Source organism: Sinohyriopsis cumingii, chromosome 5 (genome assembly GCF_028554795.1).
Source record: "Sinohyriopsis cumingii isolate HCF-2022 chromosome 5, ASM2855479v2, whole genome shotgun sequence".
Taxonomy (NCBI): Eukaryota; Metazoa; Mollusca; class Bivalvia; order Unionida; family Unionidae; genus Sinohyriopsis; species Sinohyriopsis cumingii.
The window spans coordinates 115902528-115924458 of NC_142965.1; the positions used below are offsets into that span (position 1 = coordinate 115902528).

The 21931-nt window shown below is 34.4% G+C and overlaps 1 protein-coding gene across 3 annotated transcripts in view; it reads left to right on the forward strand.

Annotated features, from left to right (window-relative positions):
* LOC149800035 (ATP-binding cassette sub-family C member 4-like) overlaps positions 1-21931 on the forward strand; it is a 176493-nt gene that overhangs the window by 133584 nt on the left and 20978 nt on the right. For all 3 annotated transcript variants that reach the window (XM_089959556.1, XM_089959557.1, XM_089959555.1), the window contains exons 14-18: positions 2926-3159; positions 6785-6960; positions 12607-12881; positions 16168-16247; positions 18421-18571. In XM_089959556.1, the coding sequence (XP_089815682.1) occupies positions 2926-3159; positions 6785-6960; positions 12607-12881; positions 16168-16247; positions 18421-18571 (916 nt within the window). The remainder of the gene's footprint in view (positions 1-2925; positions 3160-6784; positions 6961-12606; positions 12882-16167; positions 16248-18420; positions 18572-21931) is intronic.

The window sequence follows — 21931 nt, forward strand, 5'->3', positions numbered from 1 at the left end:
AGTCACATAGTTGCCATTATATCATCAAAAAGCAGACTAATCAGGTTTTGTTCTAGTTGTAAGTTTATAAAGACACACATCAACAGGCAGGACTGTGAGGATAGGGCTTCAAGTAATGAATATTAATTATCACATGAAAACTTATTTAGATTCATCAGCACACTCTTCTATCATAGCTTATTTTCTTACATTTGTGTTAACACTTTAGGATGTTACCTCATGGCATCAAACCAGACAAAGGCATTATGCCTACAGCTTTTAAATTACTTGAAAATAATTTTGCTGCACTACCATTCTCCATGCATTACCATACTCCTCACAGCACTTCCATTTTTAATGCATTACCATACTCCTCACAGCACTACCATTTTTGATCCATTACCACACTCCTTACTGCACTACCATTCTCCATGCATTACCACACTCCTCACAGCACTTCCATTTTTAATGCATTACCATACTCTTCACAGTACTACCATTTTTGATCCATTACCACACTCCTTACTGCACTACCGTTCTCCATGCATTACCATATTCCTCACAACACTACCATTTTTAATGCATTACCATACTCCTCACAGCACTATCATTTTTGATCCATTACCACACTCCTTACTGCACTACCATTCTCCATGCATTACCATACTCCTCACAGCACTACCATTTTTGATGCATTACCACACTCCTCAATACACTACCATTCTCTATGCATTACCATACTCCTCACTGCACTGCCAAGTAATGCTGTTGGTAGGAGTAATGTAAAGATGCAGTTGCCTTTTTTTTTACATGATTATAAGGTTGGTGTGACTATGGATCCAATGCAGTAGTAAAAGTATATGTATCATTTAATTCATTATAAAATTGCCTCCATACCATACCCACCTTATACTTCAGAGGTACCTTGTAGTGAGGGAGCACTGTATTTTGCAGTTTTATTAAATGACATCAGTGTTGTTATTTTTTTGTCATACAATAAAATAGAATCTTACTTTCTGCTTATTTCAGGTGAAATTTGTGAAACTTTCCAAGGCTAAAAAGAGATAGAAATTATAACGTCAGTTGGGGTATTATTGGTCAGCGTGTATTATTGGACAGACCAATAAAAAATAGAAAAACTATTTAAATGCAAAGTAGTAACCTATAAATATATTATCATATGTAACATCTGACCTCATCATGTTCATTATTTTGAAATACGATAATACTCTGATGTGAAAAGGTGAAAAATGTATTTTGTACTTAAACTAGTGACTTTTGCAGTACTTCCAGTATTCAGATAAATAATTCCAAAACCGTATTATTGCATTCCGAGAGAAAAAAATATGCCTGACTCAGCTTATGAATCAGACATGGTATAGATGAATTCTTGTTCTGTTTAACTGAATGTCTACTCTGATGCCTGCATTGAACGTCATTTGATTGGTTGATAAATATATAGGGATACACTTGAAGGGATATTATTGGACGTTTTATATACATGTAACAGGTTATGAAGTACAACCAGTTAGTTAATATTTCAAATAAATAAAGCTTGTAAAGAAGATAAAAACCACTAAGCTGATATTGTAGATGATTTAGTTGGTATTCCCAGCAAAACTGCATTGATAACGTTTGTGATTAATTAATTAATTAGTTAATTAATTGATTAAGAATCAAATATGTCAATACTCTACATAACCCCTCACCACTGACGATAAAATAAATTCTTTTCACCAACTTGTTATTATTATTATTATCATTTTTATTCTTATTATTATTATTATTATTATTATTATTATTTAAATATTTCATTTTAAAAGGTTTTAGCTGTCTCATGACATGTCATCAAGACTGTTTACATAACAATATGATACACATTATTAAGACATAATGAAATGTTTATAACAATCCCTAGCTTGATAATTCATGGACTAGTAATGTAAAATAAAATGATTATCTTGAAACATAAATGATGTAATTTCTTTTATTGCACTTGGGTTATTGGAAAACAAAATGGTACTCACCTTTCTGGCAGTGTTGACATCAGCAGTAACTGAATTTTTTGGTTACATAGTTCATTTAAACATTTTTGAAACCCCATTATGCAATTTGTATACAGGTGTTAACAATCATGATAAACATAACCAAAATTTTGAATATTTGCATAATAATAAAATTTGTCTTGTTTAATTTATTTCTTTTGCTTGATTAAATTACATATGTTAAGGTTTAAACATTTTTAAAAAAAATACAAATTAATGTCTGAGAAAACCCAGAAGTGTCCGATTTTACCCTGTGTTGAGCCTATATTTTGCATGACCCAGCATGATCATGTGATACATATATGTTCAAAATTGATGCTGCAAAATAGCAGTTGAGGTTACTTGCTAATGTTAATTCCATTTGGCAAGAAAAACGTAAACAGATAAGTCTTATTACTGCATTCCATCTAATAGTCATCTGATAATACCCTGACTGACGTTACAGCTCATTTAATAAATTTCATCTGAAATGTGCATTTTTGTTAGAGTGCCTTTATATAAAATCCTAAGAGTGCTGTGAATCATGCTTGTCAGTAAAACAACTTTAAATTAATACTCTATGTACTTGCTAATAAGTCCAACTGTAAACAACATAGTTTTGGATTGGGATTATTTTTTTATTTTTTATTTAACATGCAGCACTTATAGCACATTATCATCTGCAGAGGATGTGGAAGTTAAGTCAAGGACACACTGAGGCAGATGACCTTGTCTGGCCTGTGTTGGTATCCTGATCTGTCTGTGCATTATGCAATGACAGCTCTGGATATGTGCAATTTTGTAATTGTACTAAGCTTATAAGACAGTGTATACATAATTTAGTAGTAGTTATAATTGTTGATATTTGATAACAATAATTGCTAGTTTGTTTTGTAATAATATTTTTCTTGATGCAAATTAGGGTCAAATGATCGGAAAAGGGACATTTGATGAGTTGTCAACTTCTGGAGTGGACTTTTCCTCATTGCTGAAGAGAGACAAGGAAGAAGAAGAGAAGAAAGAAGTGGACCTAATGAAACAGCATTCCAATATAAATCTGCGACGTAGGCTAGATTCAACACGCTCAGGGAGAGAACTATCTGCTCATGAAGTGGGCTCAAAGATGTCCATTGTATCCATAGGGACAGAGTTTGAGGTAAAAATTATAATCAGCAAATACCAACTATTTATGTACAATATATAGAGAAATTCTGCACTGTTTGTTTGTCTTTCATAAATGGCCTCTCTCAATAAATTTTGAATATCTGATAGGTTGGTTACACAAATTGTTTTTAATGTGGGGCTAAATTTGTGCAATTTCTTATTCAGCTAACAAAGTCATGAAAATTCTGTCATGGAAAATTCCATGTATGTAATATTCATCCACAATGTATTAGCCTATGTATGTTCAGTGATAGAAATATCCATCTGTTATTTAAGTTAAGCATGCAACGGGGTTTTTTTTGAGGAACTTCTTTCCCTCATGGTTTAGTAGTTTCAGTGAGGCCTCATTGATACTGCATCTGTGTTTATACAACTGTTAATTTATCATGCCAACATTATTGGACTAACAGTTCAGATCATTTTGACATGAATAAAAGGGTTGATTCTGATTTATTAAACCAAACTACTCATTATAGCACAGTCCTGCATATAACACAGCACACGGTGCTTGTTCATCATAAAACCACTCATTATAGCACAGTCCTGCATATAACACGGCACACGGTGCTTGTTCATCATAAAACCACTCATTATAGCACAGTCCTGCATATAACACAGCACACGGTGCTTGTTCATCATAAAACCACTCATTATAGCACAGTCCTGCATATAACACAGCACACGGTGCTTGTTCATCATAAAACCACTCATTATAGCATAGTCCCATATATAACATGGATACATACTGTTGCATAGTAGTTCCTGCATACAGAATCACTTGGGATAGCATGGTCCCACATATAACATGGATATGTACTGTTGCATAGTAGTTCCTCCATACAGAATCACTTGGGATAGCATGGTCCCACATATAACATGGATATGTACTGTTGCATAGTAGTTCCTCCTTACAGAATCACTCGGGATAGCATGGTCCCACATATAACATGGATACGTACTGTTGCATAGTAGTTCCTTCATACAGAATCACTCGGGATAGCATGGTTCCACATATAACATGGATACGTACTGTTGCATTGTAGTTCCTCCATACAATATCACTCTGATACATAATAGTTACTCTTTACAAATCATTCGGAAAAGAATAGTCCCATATATAATGTGGAAATGTACTGATACATAATAGTTCCTCTATACAAAATCACTCAGAATAGAATAGTCCCACATATAATGTGGAAATGTACTGATACATAATAGTTCCTCTTTACAAAATCACTCAGAATAGAATAGTCCCACATATAATGTGGAAATGTACTGATTCATAATAGTTCCTCTATACAAAATCACTCAGAATATAATAGTCCCACATATAATGTGGAAATATACTCATGCATAATAGTTCCTCTATACAAAATCACTTGGAATAGAATAGTCCCACATATAATGTGGAAATGTACTGATACATAATAGTTCCTGTATATAAAATCACTCGGAATATAATAGTCCTTCATATAATATGGAAATTTACTGATGCATAGTCATTCCTTCATTCAAAAACACTCAGGATTGCATGGTCTCATGTTAAATACAGATTTGTACGGATAGTAGGTTCTGCATATGACGTGGAACCTAGTGGTTTCTCACTATAAAATGACACATTATATTGTGGTCCTACATAAAATACAACATGGTCATGGATTGCAATATTTTGAGTGATTTGGTTTTAAAATTGCTACATAATTTAGTAATAAAGTCCAAGTATTCTTCATTGTCTGATAAAGTTTTTAAATGCTCCATCATTATCAAATTATTGTAAATTGTTGTGTAGTCATCATAAATATAATCTGACCATTTCTTCAGCTTCACTGTCATAATTGGGTACTTAAATATAGACTTTGGCACCCCAAGTGGCCGAGTGTTCTCAAGCGCTTTCCATTACAGATCACTGCCATCTCACCTCTGTCTGTGCTGGTTCAGGTCTCAGATTCAGCCAATGTGGGTATGTGAGAAAGTTTGCCAGTAGCTTCTCGTGGGTTGGTGGTTCTTTCTGGGGGTTTTCCCAAGTTCTTCCTCCACCATTAATACTGGCCTCCATGTATAGCCTATCATGTGCTGAAAAAATGGAGTTAAACCCCACAACAACAACAACATATAGACTTTAATTGGACTATGCAGGTAACACTTTGATCAATAAATCACAGGGAGTTCAAATAACTACCCTCATTTTCTTGGTACTGAGCAAGTATCAGTCCTGAGGCTTCATCAAAAAGGTTGTGATGTGGAAGACAGTGAGGGTGCTTCCTGGGATAAACATACAGAGGAGGTTGTAGATCTCTACTTGATACTGAACAAGTGTTAAATTTGCACTTCAATCAAAAGGATTGTCAGCTTGAAAACAAAGTGTGGTCTGCCTTTACAATCCAGGGGAATATCAGGCTACATGTGCTGCCAGAAAACTCAGGAAATGTCACTTGAAAATTAAATCTATCCTTATGGAACAGGAAAATACAAATTAAATGAAGCATCAAGCACAGTTTTTATAGAGCAAAACACAGGAATGAATACAGATTAATTGTTCAGACTTTCTTGAAAGTGGAAGTAATGTACTTGTTAGTAAACACCCACAGATACATTGATGGACACTTCAGTTTGCATTGGTTAGTATTTGATTAATGTTTCAAAATTATTAAAATCGATATGTAGATACAAGTATTGTGCAGTGAATACCATAATGAAACGGAAAAGCACAATGCATTCCATATGTGCATTTTTTTATGGGAATAGTGGCATGAAAATGTAACAGTATTTGTATTGACAATATTTTTATGTACTGCAAACATATTGAGTTTCCAACATTACCCCCACATTTATCAAATTGTTTGTATTTGAACTTTTAAAATGATCACAACACTGCATAAATCAAATTTTTAGTTAAAAAAAATGACTTATAAGCAAGCATAATGGTAAATAAGCATTAAATTTGATTAGTATACATCATTTAATTATTTTTTTTCTTCATATTTGGTAATATGTTTATTTATTAATTTTTATATGTACAGATTTCACAGCACATATCAATTTCTGGCAAGTAGCAGAAAAGATAGCTACTTGATGTTGTATGCAAATGACTATTGAAACAATATGAACTGCCTTATAATTATATTTTTTAATGCAATAAAATAAAACAATCTCATGTGAAAGATAATATTTTATTGCAGTCAAGTTTATTATGAAATAGTTGAGCATTGTTGATCGCTTATAGGGGATGTGCTTTCTGCTTCATATGTGGCTCATATTTCATTGGTTCTTTAAATTCAGGGATTGGAGAAAGCATGAAATACTCCAGTATCAGAAAGGATAAGTCAGGAGTGTGAATATTTTTCTTTTTTTTTTTAATTTCAGTTTCAGAACAGCTAGAATAGATCACACCATCTATCCTTCTGCATACTTTAACTTTTTGTCATTTTTGTTGAAGCTTTTTGGCACATTATCAGGAATCATTCTGGGGAAAATTATATAACATTTCTGAGGTTCTTCCATTCAGACCAGAAGACATTATCATGGAATATATTCCTAATATATTTGACTTTCCCTTGACTTCATAGATGATGAGCCCATTTTAAGTCTGTTCCTGTTTATATATTTTTTTCTTGCAGGCTGAGGAGGTTCAGCTGCCAGAGGAGGAGGAGCGTCATGAAGGGACCATCAGTTTTGGGATATATGTGGAGTACTTCAAGGCTGGGGCAGGAATACTGAAATTCATCTTACTTGCATTCCTATGTTTGGCTGCCCAGGGGTCGTATGTGATGAGTGACTGGTGGTTGTCATACTGGTGAGTGAACATCGGTCCCTTCCATTCGTCTAATCATCTAGCCTTCTCGCTGTTATTTATATCCATATTCTATCAAATGAGTCATTAGATAGGAAGATATCAATTTTCTAGCTGTGACAGTATGAAAATTAAGATATTTTGTGTCAGTTTTTGAAAGTTACATTATGGTATTCTCTGCATGATTTTGGTTGGCACAAAACATTTTCTCTCCTACAACATGTATAAATATTGAATTCATTATAAAAAAAGAAGTAAATAAATAATAATTCCCCAGGCAATAAAAAATCCACACATAAGATATTAGGATTAGGCTTTCTAGTCTTGGGACCCTGGGTGGTCTCGCCTTCACAGATCACTTGCAACCTCTGTCACTGTGAGTTCAAGTCTCAGCCTGACCATCATGCATTGCTGCCAACCCTCACGAATTTGGTGTGAATTTCACAACTTTTTCAGTGATTCACGGATTCACGCCGTAAGCCAAAAATTCACGAATTTTCCAATCCTCAATTATTTTAAATCTTTAATAAAATAACCGATTTCCCGTTAAGCGCTAGTCGTGATATTCACAGTTGCCGAAACCGTCCGGTACTGCTGGTCATGATATTAGTAGATCTACAGCCTATTAGTATAGCTGGCCCAGTAGCAAACATTTTAGCCTATTTTAATCTCTATGTATAAGAGTAGTTTTACAAATGCTTTTGAGAGAAACTGGGGCCTAACCGGAAATTTGCTCCGCGCATGCGTCAAAACACTGATTTGAGTTACCATTCAGCATCGCATGTAAGATTTTGAAAATGTCTTCACCACCAAGGAAAAAGAAATGTATTACTCAAAAAGTGAAGTTTAATTTGGAATATATCAAAAATTGGCCGTGCATTCTGCCATTAAACATTGATATTCATTCATGCTTTTTGCACTCAGTGTTCCATCACAGAGACGATGTGAGGAAGAATGTCGGTTGCAAAAAACATGTAGAAGTTGGGAAAATTAAGAATTCACAGATTTCAGCTCTGGAATATTTTAAACCATTGGCGGAAGACCTGCAGGTTACCAACGCTGAAGCATTATTTGTGAGTTTTCTTGTCGAACACAATCTACCTTTATCAGCTGGAGACCATGCTAAACATTTGTTGTGACAAATGTTCCCGGACTCGAAAATCGCTTCCAATTTTTCCTGTGGAAGAACCAAAAATGCTGCAGCTCCTGTGCATTCCTCACAGCAACAGTGACAGCAAAAGAGTATTTTTTTAGTGAGGACAAATAAGACAGACTTTAGTTCCTCCATCAGAAATAATGGCCCATCTTGTGCTAAAATGGCATTAAGCCCAATGAAACCAAAACCATACATTGAATCAACACATGTGTTCACAATGCCAAACAAAATTACCATCCATTACACCTGTGTTATCATTCCAACATGAACAGTCCATGTAGATCCCCAAGAAGTGTGAAGTGCAGACATAAAATCTTATCATGGATATTTGTATTAATTAAAGTATCTTAATAATATTTTTGTTATTTCAACTTTTTCTGCTCATAAATGTGTCACATGTCAGCAAGATGCTAATATTACCGATGTTAATACACCACTCCCTCGATAACTCGCGCCCGGATAACTCGCGATCCCACTTATAACGTGGTGACTGTCTTGGCTTCTGATTTTTTCTAGAGAAAATGTTTTTAAAATATCTGTAAAATATGCTGAACATGAAAAAATTATGATAAGAATTGGTAAATTAAACGTTGATACATTTGCTCATTTTATCATCGAAAATGGTGATTAATACCTGTAAAAATAGAATCCATATTTTGAAATTTGCAAGTTCTAAATAAGAATTAATTTCAGAGATCTCGAAAATGCTTAATTACTCGTATTTGGATGCCAATTTTTGATCTGGGACACAGAAAATCACTGAGGCAGGAGTCCTCCGTACACATGTAATAAGTGCGAGGGAAAATTAAAATATTTGCCAGTTCTGTTTCCGCCACCTGCTTTGTGGGAAAATGTGTTGATCAGTTAGCTGTGCTGATATTTACAATGAATAATTCAGTAACTGAAAGACACCTTGATACACATATATGCTGCCATTTTATAAGAGTACATAAAAAAAGAACATGATGCAATAGCTAGGCGGCTAGTTCAAAGGCTTTGACTGGCGGCTGGGTGAGAAAATATATTGATAATTAGTGATTGAATTCAGAGGCAGAAAGACACAGTTTTAAAATCCTAGCGAGACCTCTGTTTAAAGATATCATATATTAAGTAAGTTTTTATGATAAATAGTTGTCAGTATACTGTAAATAAACAGTCTGGTGAAATAGCAATCAATGAAAACTTCTGGTAAATGCTAACAGGTGGCAACAGAGAATGAAATAAACACCAATTAAACGTCTTCCTGTGTGAAAGTCACAGTCTAATCCTTTAATTCTGTTTCAGTGTAAACATTATAATCTCAACATATTTTTTTAATTGAAAACATGAAAAGAGTCAATCGACCGTCACATCGAAACCCGTGAGTACTTCTGTGAGAACCTAATTACATGCCAGATATATTTTGATCAACAACTTGGGGAAGTGTTTGTTGCATTAAAAAATCGATTACAAGAGAGCTGGGGTGCTGGATTAAGGGTCTTGGAGCTGCCTTTGACGTAAAGCAAAACAGTAACAGAGACAGCGACGATGATAGTGACTTTGAAGGTTTCAGTGAAACTTATGTCATTAATGCTGAGGCTGTTTGGGAGAAATTCATACAGACTCATGGTCCTGAGATGGGTGTTTCTCTTGATGATATGGAGGAGTGGATTTGTGCTGATAATGATTGCCCCACAGCCAAATACATGTCAGATGAAACAATAATTAATTCTATAACGAACAAATTTGCAGCAGAAGATGATTCTAACTGGAGTACAACAAGTTTTGAAAGTGACACAGATGCAGATGTTGCACCACCTCCCCCTCTGCACAGGAAGCAATCAGATCTTTTGATATTGCCATAAGGTGGCTGGAGACTCAAAATGTTGACTAGGTAAAGCTCATGCAGTTGAGAAATCTGAGGGATTTTGCTCGGTGGCAGAGAAACCAAGGAGTAACACACAAAAAATATAACTGATTTTTTCAAAAAGTGAATTCATATTTGTCAAATGTGACACAAACGGCAAGTATTAACTTGTTCTAATTTACGTTGTTTTAAATTTGTAGACCCATTAAATATGTTAGGACTGATTAACCCTTGTTTTTTGTTTTCCATTTTACTTCTATCGCAATCAAATCTATCTATCTATCTATCTATTGTTAGATCAACACTGTTTCTCAAAAAGAGTCGATCTTTTGTATATAAAAAAAATGTCTAATTTGGATTAAACAATAAAACTAGAATGTGTCCAATTCAGCATAAAAATTAGTACACAATGTGTGAAGTGGTATACATGTTAAGCGAACGGAAACCACATGGAATAATGTTTTCGATGATCGCCTCTGTAATTTATCCTGAAATTAATGTTGCTGTATGAGGAAGTAATAAATAAAGTACACCGTTATGAAGAGATATTTATTCACAGTTAATCTCAGCATGATTATAAAGTGAGTATTCAACACTATAATCTGCCTACCCACCCACCCTGCCCATTATTTTTGGGCTTGTTTTATAGGTCCCTTGATAACTTGTGCCTCACTTATAGTGCGGTTGATGTTTCTGGACCCCGACATGTGCGAGTTATCGAGGGAGTGGTGTACAGGGAAACATACCAATTTAATCCTGGTACTTGTGTCCAAGTTGTACTTTTTGTCTGAAATTTGACAACAAATTATTCGGAAAAAGTGTCACCTGTTGATCTTGATGTTTTTTCATACAAGTCAAATAGCAAAGTAAATTAATTCTAATGCTTATAAAAATGAAATAAAAATCTTTCATGTCATGTTTATATGTATGTGACTGGGAGCTGGTTTTGATATTGTCCTCAGTTGAAGTGTTAAACAAAATTTTCAAGGTGAAGTCCTTGATTTTAGCATTCTTTTTTTTTGCTTTTAATAAAGAGTGCATGTTTTTACAATTTAGATTTCTGAGTCACTTATATAGTTGTAAACAAATTCATTTTGTTTTATCAGCGCCAGTAATCTAATGAATAGTCAGACATCTTTCTCCCAATTTTTGACCAATGGATTCATATGTATAACTTGTCCAGGCTATTTATGATTGAAAACAAGCCATTTCATCACTTTCCTTTCCAAAAGTGGTATTAGTCTATATTGTCTGTCAGCATAGAACTACTGTTTCATTATTTCAAAGTGCATAAATAAACTTCTTTTAAAACAATGTCAGAAAATTACAAGGTAAAAAATTATTCTGCATAAATGATTTTTAGTCAAAAAACAAATAGTGCCTGAAGACATACAGAAAATACATTATCAGTCTTCTTAGTGTTGCAAAGTAACTGCTTTGATTAAGTTGACTTAAACACAAGAGTCAAGTGTTCTCTTGATTGAACTTTTCTGAGATTATTAGTCCTGTCTTCCTCCAACCATCTCTCATTGTCTTTTTCTCTTTACCAAAACCAATGGCCAGTAATTATGCATCTGAGGTGTTGCTATTATTAGTAACATATCATAAAAAATGTACTCAGCACAAACTTATCAGTGTGTTTTACCAGTCACTCTAGTCACTAGTCACTCTAGTCACTATACTCAAAAGCTAATTATACAAATAGTGACTTCATTCATTTTTGTCATTTTTGCCTTTTAATGGTTTATGTCAACATTAATCTTGAATATTTGTGATTGATTTTTCACCATTTTTCCTTTATTACTTAAAAGTCTGTATTATTTAAAAGTCATTAAATCATGACACTTAAGACTGTGGTTGAATTTTTTGACCCCTTCATCATCTTGAGGTGGTATATAGTGTTGCCCATATTTTTTTTATCCTTCCCTGTCATTTTATGTCCCATTGAGAATTTCTTTTCTCTTAAATTACTTTTGAAGGTTTTTATGGATTTAAACCAAATTTGGTATCGGGTTTTACAGTAAGAAGGTCTAGTTCAGGTTTGATGATCACCATTTTTCAAGATAATTTAACAGAGTTAAGGCAGCTGTTTGATTTAGAACTTTACCATTCTGTTGCTTTATTATTTAGTTTCCAGTGGTCGCCAAGTTTTGAAGTACTACAGGGATTCAAACCATATTCAAAATAATGCTGATTTTATTGGAGTTATGGTCCGTATTGGACTTAGAACCAGCCCTTCAATCAGAGTTTAATTTCCACTCAGTAGCTTTTGAATGATATGACGGATTAAAACCAAATTTGGTTCGAGGCTTTATAAATAAGACCTAGGACAAATTTGACTTTTACACTTTTCCAACAGAATATAACAGTTCTTGCTCCATTTACACATACTTTTCAATCTCAGTTGCATTAGAATTTTGTTTATGCTTAATTCATGAACTTCATGCACTGAAATACAATTTGATATGAGCTTTACATCGAAAAGACCTTTGTCCAGTTTGATCGTCACTGTTTCCTGACAACTTTATTCAGAATTATGTCCCCTATTTTTGACCCCGATCTATTTTCTTCAGTTATATCATTTCATACTAATTGTTTCATTCATGTTGTATTGACACATTTTAAGTACCATAATATTTTTGATTAGGTCTAACCAGGAGGAGGCCAAACATGCAGCCATAGAAAGAGACAGCCATCTACGACAACAAGGCTACAATGAAACAAACATCACCATTCCATATGTGGACACCCACCTAAATATCGGTGTATTTAGTGGCATTATTGGTGCAGTTTTCTTCTTTGGCCTACTTAGGGCTTTGATATTCTTCAAGGTGGCTGTTGATGCCTCCAAGACGCTACATAACCGGATGTTTGAGAAAATCTTGAGGACTCCAATCGGATTCTTTGACACAAACCCTGTTGGTGAGTGGGCAGCATTTTATGATGGGACATTTTTTTTAAAAAACTTTTTTTATATTTTATTTATTGTACAGTAAGTTTTAGCACTTTATACCATGTGCTTTGAGTGGTTTGAAGACACAGTGAACTTTGATTTTATGCATCACAGTGGGCTCTTGGGTGTAGAATAGGCCTGATTTGCTCTTGGGTGTAGAATAGGCCTGATTTGCTCTTGGGTGTAGAATAGGCCTGATTTGCTCTTGTGCATGTTATATCAGGAAACTAATGGAGACAGAAGCCACAGTGTTTCAGTGGTTAGCATGCTGGACTTGTGACTGAAAGGGTGTGGGTTCAAATCCTACCATCAGATCGACCTGGCTCAGCAACTATTGTGCATCCCCAGGCAGGGCATTTAACTCCAATTGTCTTAACACTAAATAACCTGCTTGTGCTGCTGTGCCAATCCATTTAAACAACTATCACAGTTATATGACAAAAAATTATTTTTTTTGTATTTCCATACTTAAAAGTACCAGTTTAATCATTAGTTGCATGGTCTGACTGATGCCTTTCCATGGCTGCAAAATGCTTGAAATGTATATTTTAGTTACTTATTAAAAAGGCACTGTTATTTACTTCCTCATTGTTTAAGCTTGTGAGGCTGGTTTAGTTGTAATGTCATTTTTAAGATTTTTGGGGCACATTTCATGTCTTTATAATTTGTGTGCTCAAGGAAAAGTATTTAATCTGAAGATCTTGTCCGTTATTGTATACTGATGTACCAGGAAAGCCTCTATTGTATACTGAAGCACCAGGCAAGTTATTTGTTGGTCATAAGTGGGATAATGGTTCAATTATATCCTTGCAAATAAAAAACACTTGACAATATTTTATTGAAGAAGCACTTCCACCTCTTTTGTGAAGTTTTTCAACAATTTTCAAGATTTCTTGTTCAAGGGATTTATTTATTTTAAAAAAATGCATGGTAAAAATTCATTTTATTCATGTCTTCAGTGGATGCAGCTCCATTGCGTATATAAAGAATTTTGTATATTGCTGGTGCTGGCCTCTGTAAAGTAACAGACTTTGGTTAAATATAGAAAATGTCAACCCAATGATTGATATGTATGTATGGATGGAAGGATGGATGCATATGTGTGTGTGTGTGTGTGTGTGTATGTTTGTGTGTATGAGGGGTGGTAAGGGAATAAACTAAAAAAGTCCCCAAATTAAATAGTGACATTATTTACAAAAATATATTTGTCACCTCATTACAAGTTTGTACTGCTGTAGTGGCCTAGTGGTTAGAGCATCCAACTTGGATGTGGGAAGTTGTGGGTTCAAACCCTGTCCGAGTCATACCAAAGACTTATAAAAATGGTATTAACAGCTGCCTTGTTCAGTGCTCAACATTAAGAGGTTAGTGTTAGGACTAGTCGGCCTGGTGTCAGGATAATGTGACTGGGTGGGACATCATGCTGCATGTCTGCGGCATGATGCCCCAGTGCTAGACCACACTATAAACTGCCACACTGCAGACATCATAGCGATGTGACTGAAAAATTATTAAAGCATGTTAAAAATCCAAATCACACACACACTCTCTCACACACACACACACACACACACACGCAAACTGGCCCAATATCATTTGTAGGAAAGTTATGATTCCTTGTTAAACCTTTGTGTTGTTTTCATGAATCCTAAATCTTTGTGTTGTTTTAAAGAATCCTAAAATTGTGTGCTGTTTTCATAAATCCTAAACCTTTGTGTTGTTTTCATGAATCCTAAACCTTTGTGTTTTTTTAAAGAATCCTAAAATTGTGTGCTGTTTTCATGAATCCTGAACCTTTGTGTTGTTTTCATGAATCCTAAACCTTTGTGTTGTTTTCATGAATCCTAAATCTTTGTGTTGTTTTCATGAATCCATGCTCATCATTTGAGTAAATAAATAATTAAAAACTGGAATCCATATCTGACTTAGGTCTGCAAGTGCACTTGTTGGTCAATATTGACTCGGAGGACATCCATTTGACAGAACATTAATAATTCCATCCGATTCTTTATTTTATTAAATGGGTGTTAAAAGGTTAACATAGGCAAGAATCACAGTTACATCTGATAAGATCTTGATGGTGTCAGTTATCCCTGATGAGTTTCTTCATGAAATATTCCAATCATGTGGAGTAGTCTTATCACAGAAACATTGAACTGAGTTGATCTTGCTGGTTGTTTTGATTCCAGAATCATTAACAGTATGATTATTAGGGGCATGAGTTACTATAAATAGCACATTAGCATCCCCTAAACCCTTTTGAGTCATGCATGCCTAAGGGCAATATACACTATGATCCAAAGAATGAACAAACAAACCCTAAAACCTGTGTATTGTCGAGTGGTCTAAAGCACTCGCTGTTACGGATCACTGCCATCTCACCTCTGTCTGCGTGGGTTCAAGTCTCAGATTCGGCCAATGTGGGTATGTGAGAAAGCTTGCCAGTGGCTTCTCGCGGGTCGGTGGTTATTTCCGGGGATTTCATGGGTTCTTCTTCTGCCATTAATACTGGCCGCCATGTATAGCCTATCATGTGTTGAAAAATGGCATTAAACCCTAGAACAACAACAACAACAACAATAACAACTGTGTAGAGTATTGTCCACATGTACTGGCATTTTACATGTAGGTGTACAATGTACTAGTGGCCAACATGTGTAATTGGTGTAGGCAAGTTGTATTTTTGATGATACATCATGCCAATGGGTAGCCTAAAAATGTTTTCACTTTCTCATTGGTGATTGAATAATGCATGCCAGCTGTATTGAACACACAGTCGTTTTGGAGTAATAAAGTTCAAGACGTGCTTATCAAATAGGGAATTGTTGATTGATTTATGACCTGCATCAGAATACATGGAAGATAACTAACACATGCTCAGGTATACTGGTATGATCGTCAGTTACAGCAGAGTTTCATTTGGCTGACCTTGCACATATGATTGTGCCAAAAAACAGTTTCATATTTGTGCTTGACTTCTGAATTCAGTAGTTGATACTGGCATAATGCAGAAGTGGCTAATTTGTGAAAAAATGCGGACTGTAGAAGTAAGATTCAGTAATGCAAGATATAAATAAAATGTTTGTTTTAATAGTTGAACCCATGAAAAAGTAAGAAAAGACTCACGAAAAGCAAAAGTTGACTTTGATTTTATCTGTTTGACAATTTGAAAACAGGATCCAAGTTTAAGTTTAGCTGGTATCTGATTAAAGGATTATACAGTAATTGTACTTTTGTAACCTTTTGATTTTTCAGGTCGAATTTTGAACAGGTTCTCAAAAGATGTTGGCCATATGGATGACCTGTTACCTGTCACATTTTTTGATTTTGTACAGGTAAGCAGCAATGAAATCAATGAAAGAAAATGCTTGTTTCATATGATCTGTTATGTTCATCCTTGAAATAAGAGAAACATAGGTGTAAACTGTAGCTTTTTATTAGTTCTGTCGCAAGCATTTAGGAGAAATAATGATTAATTAAAGATGATTTGTTGGTGAAATATTTGAGCATTTAATTATTTTTAAAAATTAAACTTTTACATAGTCAAGTCTGAATAATTCAGAATCATTGAAATATTATATTTTGATTTGCATTTTCCAGTGCTAGTCCCCAAGTAAGGGTTATTACATAGAACAGTATGCAAAACAGTACCCTGACACCAAAATCCACAAATACCCTATACCCTATATACTTGATTATAAGTCAAATCCAGCTGCAAACAACACAGACCTTGATCTGCTTTCATGTCATGCACTACCAGATCAGGATCTATGTTGTTTCTTTTATTGAATACTTCTAACAAACTGCATAGACCAAGATCAACCAGTGCATTATTTGATGGTAGATTTGCAGTTGATCTTGACTGATAAGTGAGTAGATACAGTATTGGTACCGAGTGACTATAATTCCTTGTCTAATACAGTGGTATATACAGTACATCTAGGGTCCATGGTACATTCATAATTTATATGAAATTTATAAAGCGAGGTAAATAGTATTATTGTGCTCCCTCTTTATAATGTTGCTCATGGAAGCCATAGATGTAACCTATGTTATAATATTGGAGCATTACACTGAGGGATGTTCCAACAAGGCAGTGTCGCAATAGTGAATACAAATAACAAAGTTGTTAGAGTGTCTGCCTTAGGTGCGGGAGGTCGCAGGTTCAAACCCCAGCTGAGTCGTACCAAAGACTTATAAAAATGGTACTAGCAGCTGGCGTCCTGGGTGCTCAGCATTAAGAGGTTAGTGGTAGGACTGGCTGGCCTGGTGTCTGGATAATGTGACTGGGTGGGACATGATGCTACACGTCTGTGGCATAATGCCTCAGTGCTAGGCATCACTATAAACTGCCACACTGCAGATATTGTAGTGATATGACAAAAATTGTTAGAGCTACATTAAAAAACCAAATGTACACACATACACACACACAGATAAAAGAGAATATTTAAAAGGTGTGAAATCATAGGAGTATTGGTTTTCATGAGCCAAGAACTAAAAATGAAATAAGCTATGATGTAATGATCAAATAAAATTTCACTGATTTAATGGATTATAGGACTATCCCACATTATAAAAGGGGTACTGAAGGACTAACGAATATGCCATATATTTCCAGCCAGTGGTATTTGTATATTGGATTATACAACAAATTTAAATAAATAAAATATCAAAAAAGACATCTCTTTTTACATATTTACTTTGTTAATTGCATGACATATTAGAATTTGCAAAACTCGTTGACGTTGTGAACCGTAGTGTCACATTGTAATAAAACAATTGTGACAATATTTAATGAGGTGATGATAATAATTCATGATGTGATGATAGTAATAGAAGACATGACACTAATTCATAACATGATGATTCTAATTGATGACATGACAATGACAATAATTCATGACATAATACTAATTGATGACACGACTTTATTTCGTGACATGACACTAATTCATAACATGATGATTCTAATTGATGACATGACAATGACAATAATTCATGACATAATACTAATTGATGACACGACTTTATTTCGTGACATGACAACAATTCATGACATGATACAAATCAATGACATGACAGTAATTCATGACAGTAATTCATGACATACTAATTGATGACATAACAATAATTCATGACAGCATCACATTAATTGATGACATTTATAGTATGAAATTATTGATAATATAACACTAAAATGATACCATCATGACATTAAACAACTACATCACAGTATTAAAATTGATGACATTGTGACACCAATTGGTATTTGATTAATTGATGACATGATGACACTAATTGATGACATTATGGCATTATGTGATTAAATCATGACATTAATTGATGTGTTTCTTGTGTGATAACACCTAATATTGTTATTATGTGTGATACTGTTGTCAGTTAAGTTTACTATATATCTTGCTTTAATAAGAATTACAACCAAGGTAATACGTATTCATATTTTGTATGCTCTCAGTTTTCTTTTATTTACATTTTTACTTTCAGTGCTTTCTCTTGATTATTGGAATTGTGATAGTGGCAGGAGTTGTCAACCCCTGGGTCTTCATTCCCACAGTTCCGTTAACAGTTTTGTTCCTTGTGATACGACGTTATTATCTCCGTACCTCGAGGCATATTAAGCGATTAGAAGGAACTAGTATGTTTTAGACACATTGTTATTATTTGCAATCACATTAATGTACAAAGGGGGGCTACAATAATACATGTTTTCTTATTCACTCTTCAATATCATGTCCATTCATTATGTCCGCTCATCTTTATTACATGGAAACTGCAGTGGCCTATATGTTTCATGTTTATTTTCTACCCAGATTAGTCAGGGGTGATTGTGCTGCAATGTGTCTATGATTAAGACACTTTTTCTTATTGATTGGGCACTTAATAATTTATCAGATGCAGAGTGGCGCTAATAAACACAATGAAATACATTCATGACTGGATTGATTATAGCTGGTTTAATATATAAGCTTTGGTAATGTAAGCTGCATTGAACATTGAATTTCTCACTGTGTTTCATGCAGGATATTTTTGGGGGGTCATTTTTAAAATCTTTTTGTAGATGATTGGTGTATAATTTATGTCATTAGTGATGGTAATGCTTTATTGACTGTCTCTAAATATTTAATAGAGTGTCAGACATCTGGGAATTGTGATGAACACTGAAAACTTAATCCTTAGGTGCTAACTTTTGCCGTGTGCTTGGCAAATATTTGTACACAGCACAACACGAATAATACATTTTCTCAATGTTTTATATGATTTTGATTTTGACTTTTGGTTAGAGACTTTAGAAAAATAGTTAAAGTATATTTATTACGATTTAATTTATCCCAATAGATATTAGTTAATGTTGAAGATAGCAGATTATAGACAAGCTTGTTTGCACATGAAACGTGGATTATTGTTTGGCTTGTTTGCATTGTATGGAGTTCTCCCTAGTTTAAGAGTTTTGTTACCTTTTATCTTATGCAGTTGGCTATATTTTAGGCCAGCATATCTGTTGTATAAATGAGTATTTGAAAATTATGACAAGAATTTCAGCTTTGTACCAGTGTGATAGCATGAAAAGTCAGCTGCTTTTCTTAATATCATACATATGCTAAGAAGGGGGTGAGGATGAAGGAATACAGTGTCACCCATGTCCACCTGTTCTTTGATATCTTGTCCTGTCCTGCCCTGTTGAATCATTTGTTTCTATAAAGTAATTATTGTATGGTAAAATGGTATCATTGGTCAAATAATCCTTATTGCTACTCTGTCCAGATGGATGGTCATATCGATATGGAGTTTTCTTATGATGTTCAGCTGATCCTAAATGAAAATGGTGCCAATCTGACATTCAATATGGCCATCATGTTAGCCATCTTGAAAATCTTGTTATCACTACTGTATATACTCACATGTAAGTTAATTCAACTATAAGTTGATCCCCCCCCCCTTTTAGGGATACAAAAACAAAAAGCCAGTTTCTCTTTGACCCTTCTGTAAGTTGAGGTGTATTTTACAAGTCAGATCTGTATGAAGGGGTGACTTGTCATCAGCTAGTCAGAGTTATTGTTTGGGGGAAAAAAATCCCAACTAGACAGACAAATATGAAGAGAAAAATGACACATACAATGTAAAATACGATATATTATCAAGTGGAACATGTCATAAATTGACAACTTACAATTTGTCCTAATTAAATCCAATAAAATCCATAATGCTTGACATTTTTTATCCAATTATATGTTAAATCCATCAATTCAATTACAGGTCACAAGCTGGTTTAAAAATAGTTCAGAATTGTCCAATTCTTTATATCTTGTATTAGCACATAGCTGATATAGTATTCCTATAGTATGTGCAGTTTCATATTTTTGATATTACTACATGTTAACATGTCACTTTATGTGATTCTGATTGGTCCAAATAAGACCATGAAATTATTGTGCAGTATCTTCTTTACTGATTGTCTGCGATCATGGGATAACTTTTCTAACCCCACCTTCTGGACTTTTTTGTTTTCCTTGAACATTTTTGGCTGCCATTTTTTTTATTCGACTCATGAAAGGGAATTGGGAAAAAATGGTCTTGTCTGTTTCAATATAGCCAATCCCCCCCGCCCCCCGGGTTTGTTATGTCATCTATAAGATATAAAAAAATGAAAAATAGTAATACCTCCAAGACAAGAACGATAACAAGTAAAACTACAGGTATTGCAAAGATGATTGCAAGGGTGGGGATGGAGGGACATTATATCTGTTGCATGAAATCCACCCTATATACAGGGGCCCTGAGTGGCCCATTGGTCTAATGCACTCACCATTATGGACCACTTCCATCTCACCTCTGTCTGCATGGGTTCGAGTCGCAGATTTGGCCAATATGGGTATGTGAGAAAGCTTGCCAGTAGCTTCTTGTGGGTCAGTTTCGCTTCTTGTGGGTCAGTTTTCCTGGGTTCTTCCTCCACCATTTATACTGGCTGCCATGTATATGTGCTGAAAAATGGCATTAAATGCTATAGCTACAATAACTATAACCACTCTACATACAAGCGTGGTTTAAATGTGAACTTACAGAAGTAAATAAACTCACCTTTGTTCACAGAAGAATGTAGATCTGACATAAACCATCCTCCCCAACTGAGCCTCCCCTCCCTTTATCCAACCACAGCATATTTATGTGGTAAATATGTGATGCAAGTCTGACTCAAAAAGAGATTTGTTTATGTCTTCTGTACAGTCTAATGTTCCAAATCAGATACTGAAAATATCCAGTCACAAGTACATTACAATAAATATGTATATTTCTGCATCCAGTAATCTTCTTTTCACAAAAATATCGCAACAATGTCATGTTTAGTTGTGATGTGAAATTTCAGGGTAAACACTGGCACTGTGTTGTGTATCAACAATGTCACATCACATGCATGGGACATTTTGTGATGACAAATGTTTTGTCTTTTGTAAAATGTTGTGTTTATTTGTAAAATGTTCTGTTTATTTGGATGGATTCTTATTCTTTGAATTATTGTTAGCAAAAATGTATAATTCACTTTTACTATTTCAACTTTGTTTGGAACTATTCTTTATGCACAACTAATGAAAGGTACAGTGTCTGTCAGAATGAACAAAATTATTTGTTCTTCTTTATATCTAAATAAATTATGCTGAAATAAAAATATATGATAAAAAAGGATCTCAAATGGGTAATGATTTAATATTAAATTTATGAAACTCATTAAATAATGTCCACCTTTTGCTCACCAAGGCTTGCAAAAGCTGGACATTATTCAACTTGTTTCATAAATTCAGTATTAAATCATTACCCATTTGAGATGCTCTATATATGTTAATTCCACACATCTTACAAATAAACAATGAAAGTTAAGTCCACATTTGTTTAAATTCACATTATCCTGTAAATGTCACTATCCAATGTCATCTGGCACAGTATTCAAGAATTCATCCCCATTTTCTGATGAATGTCCTGAAATCCTATATCATCATCTAGT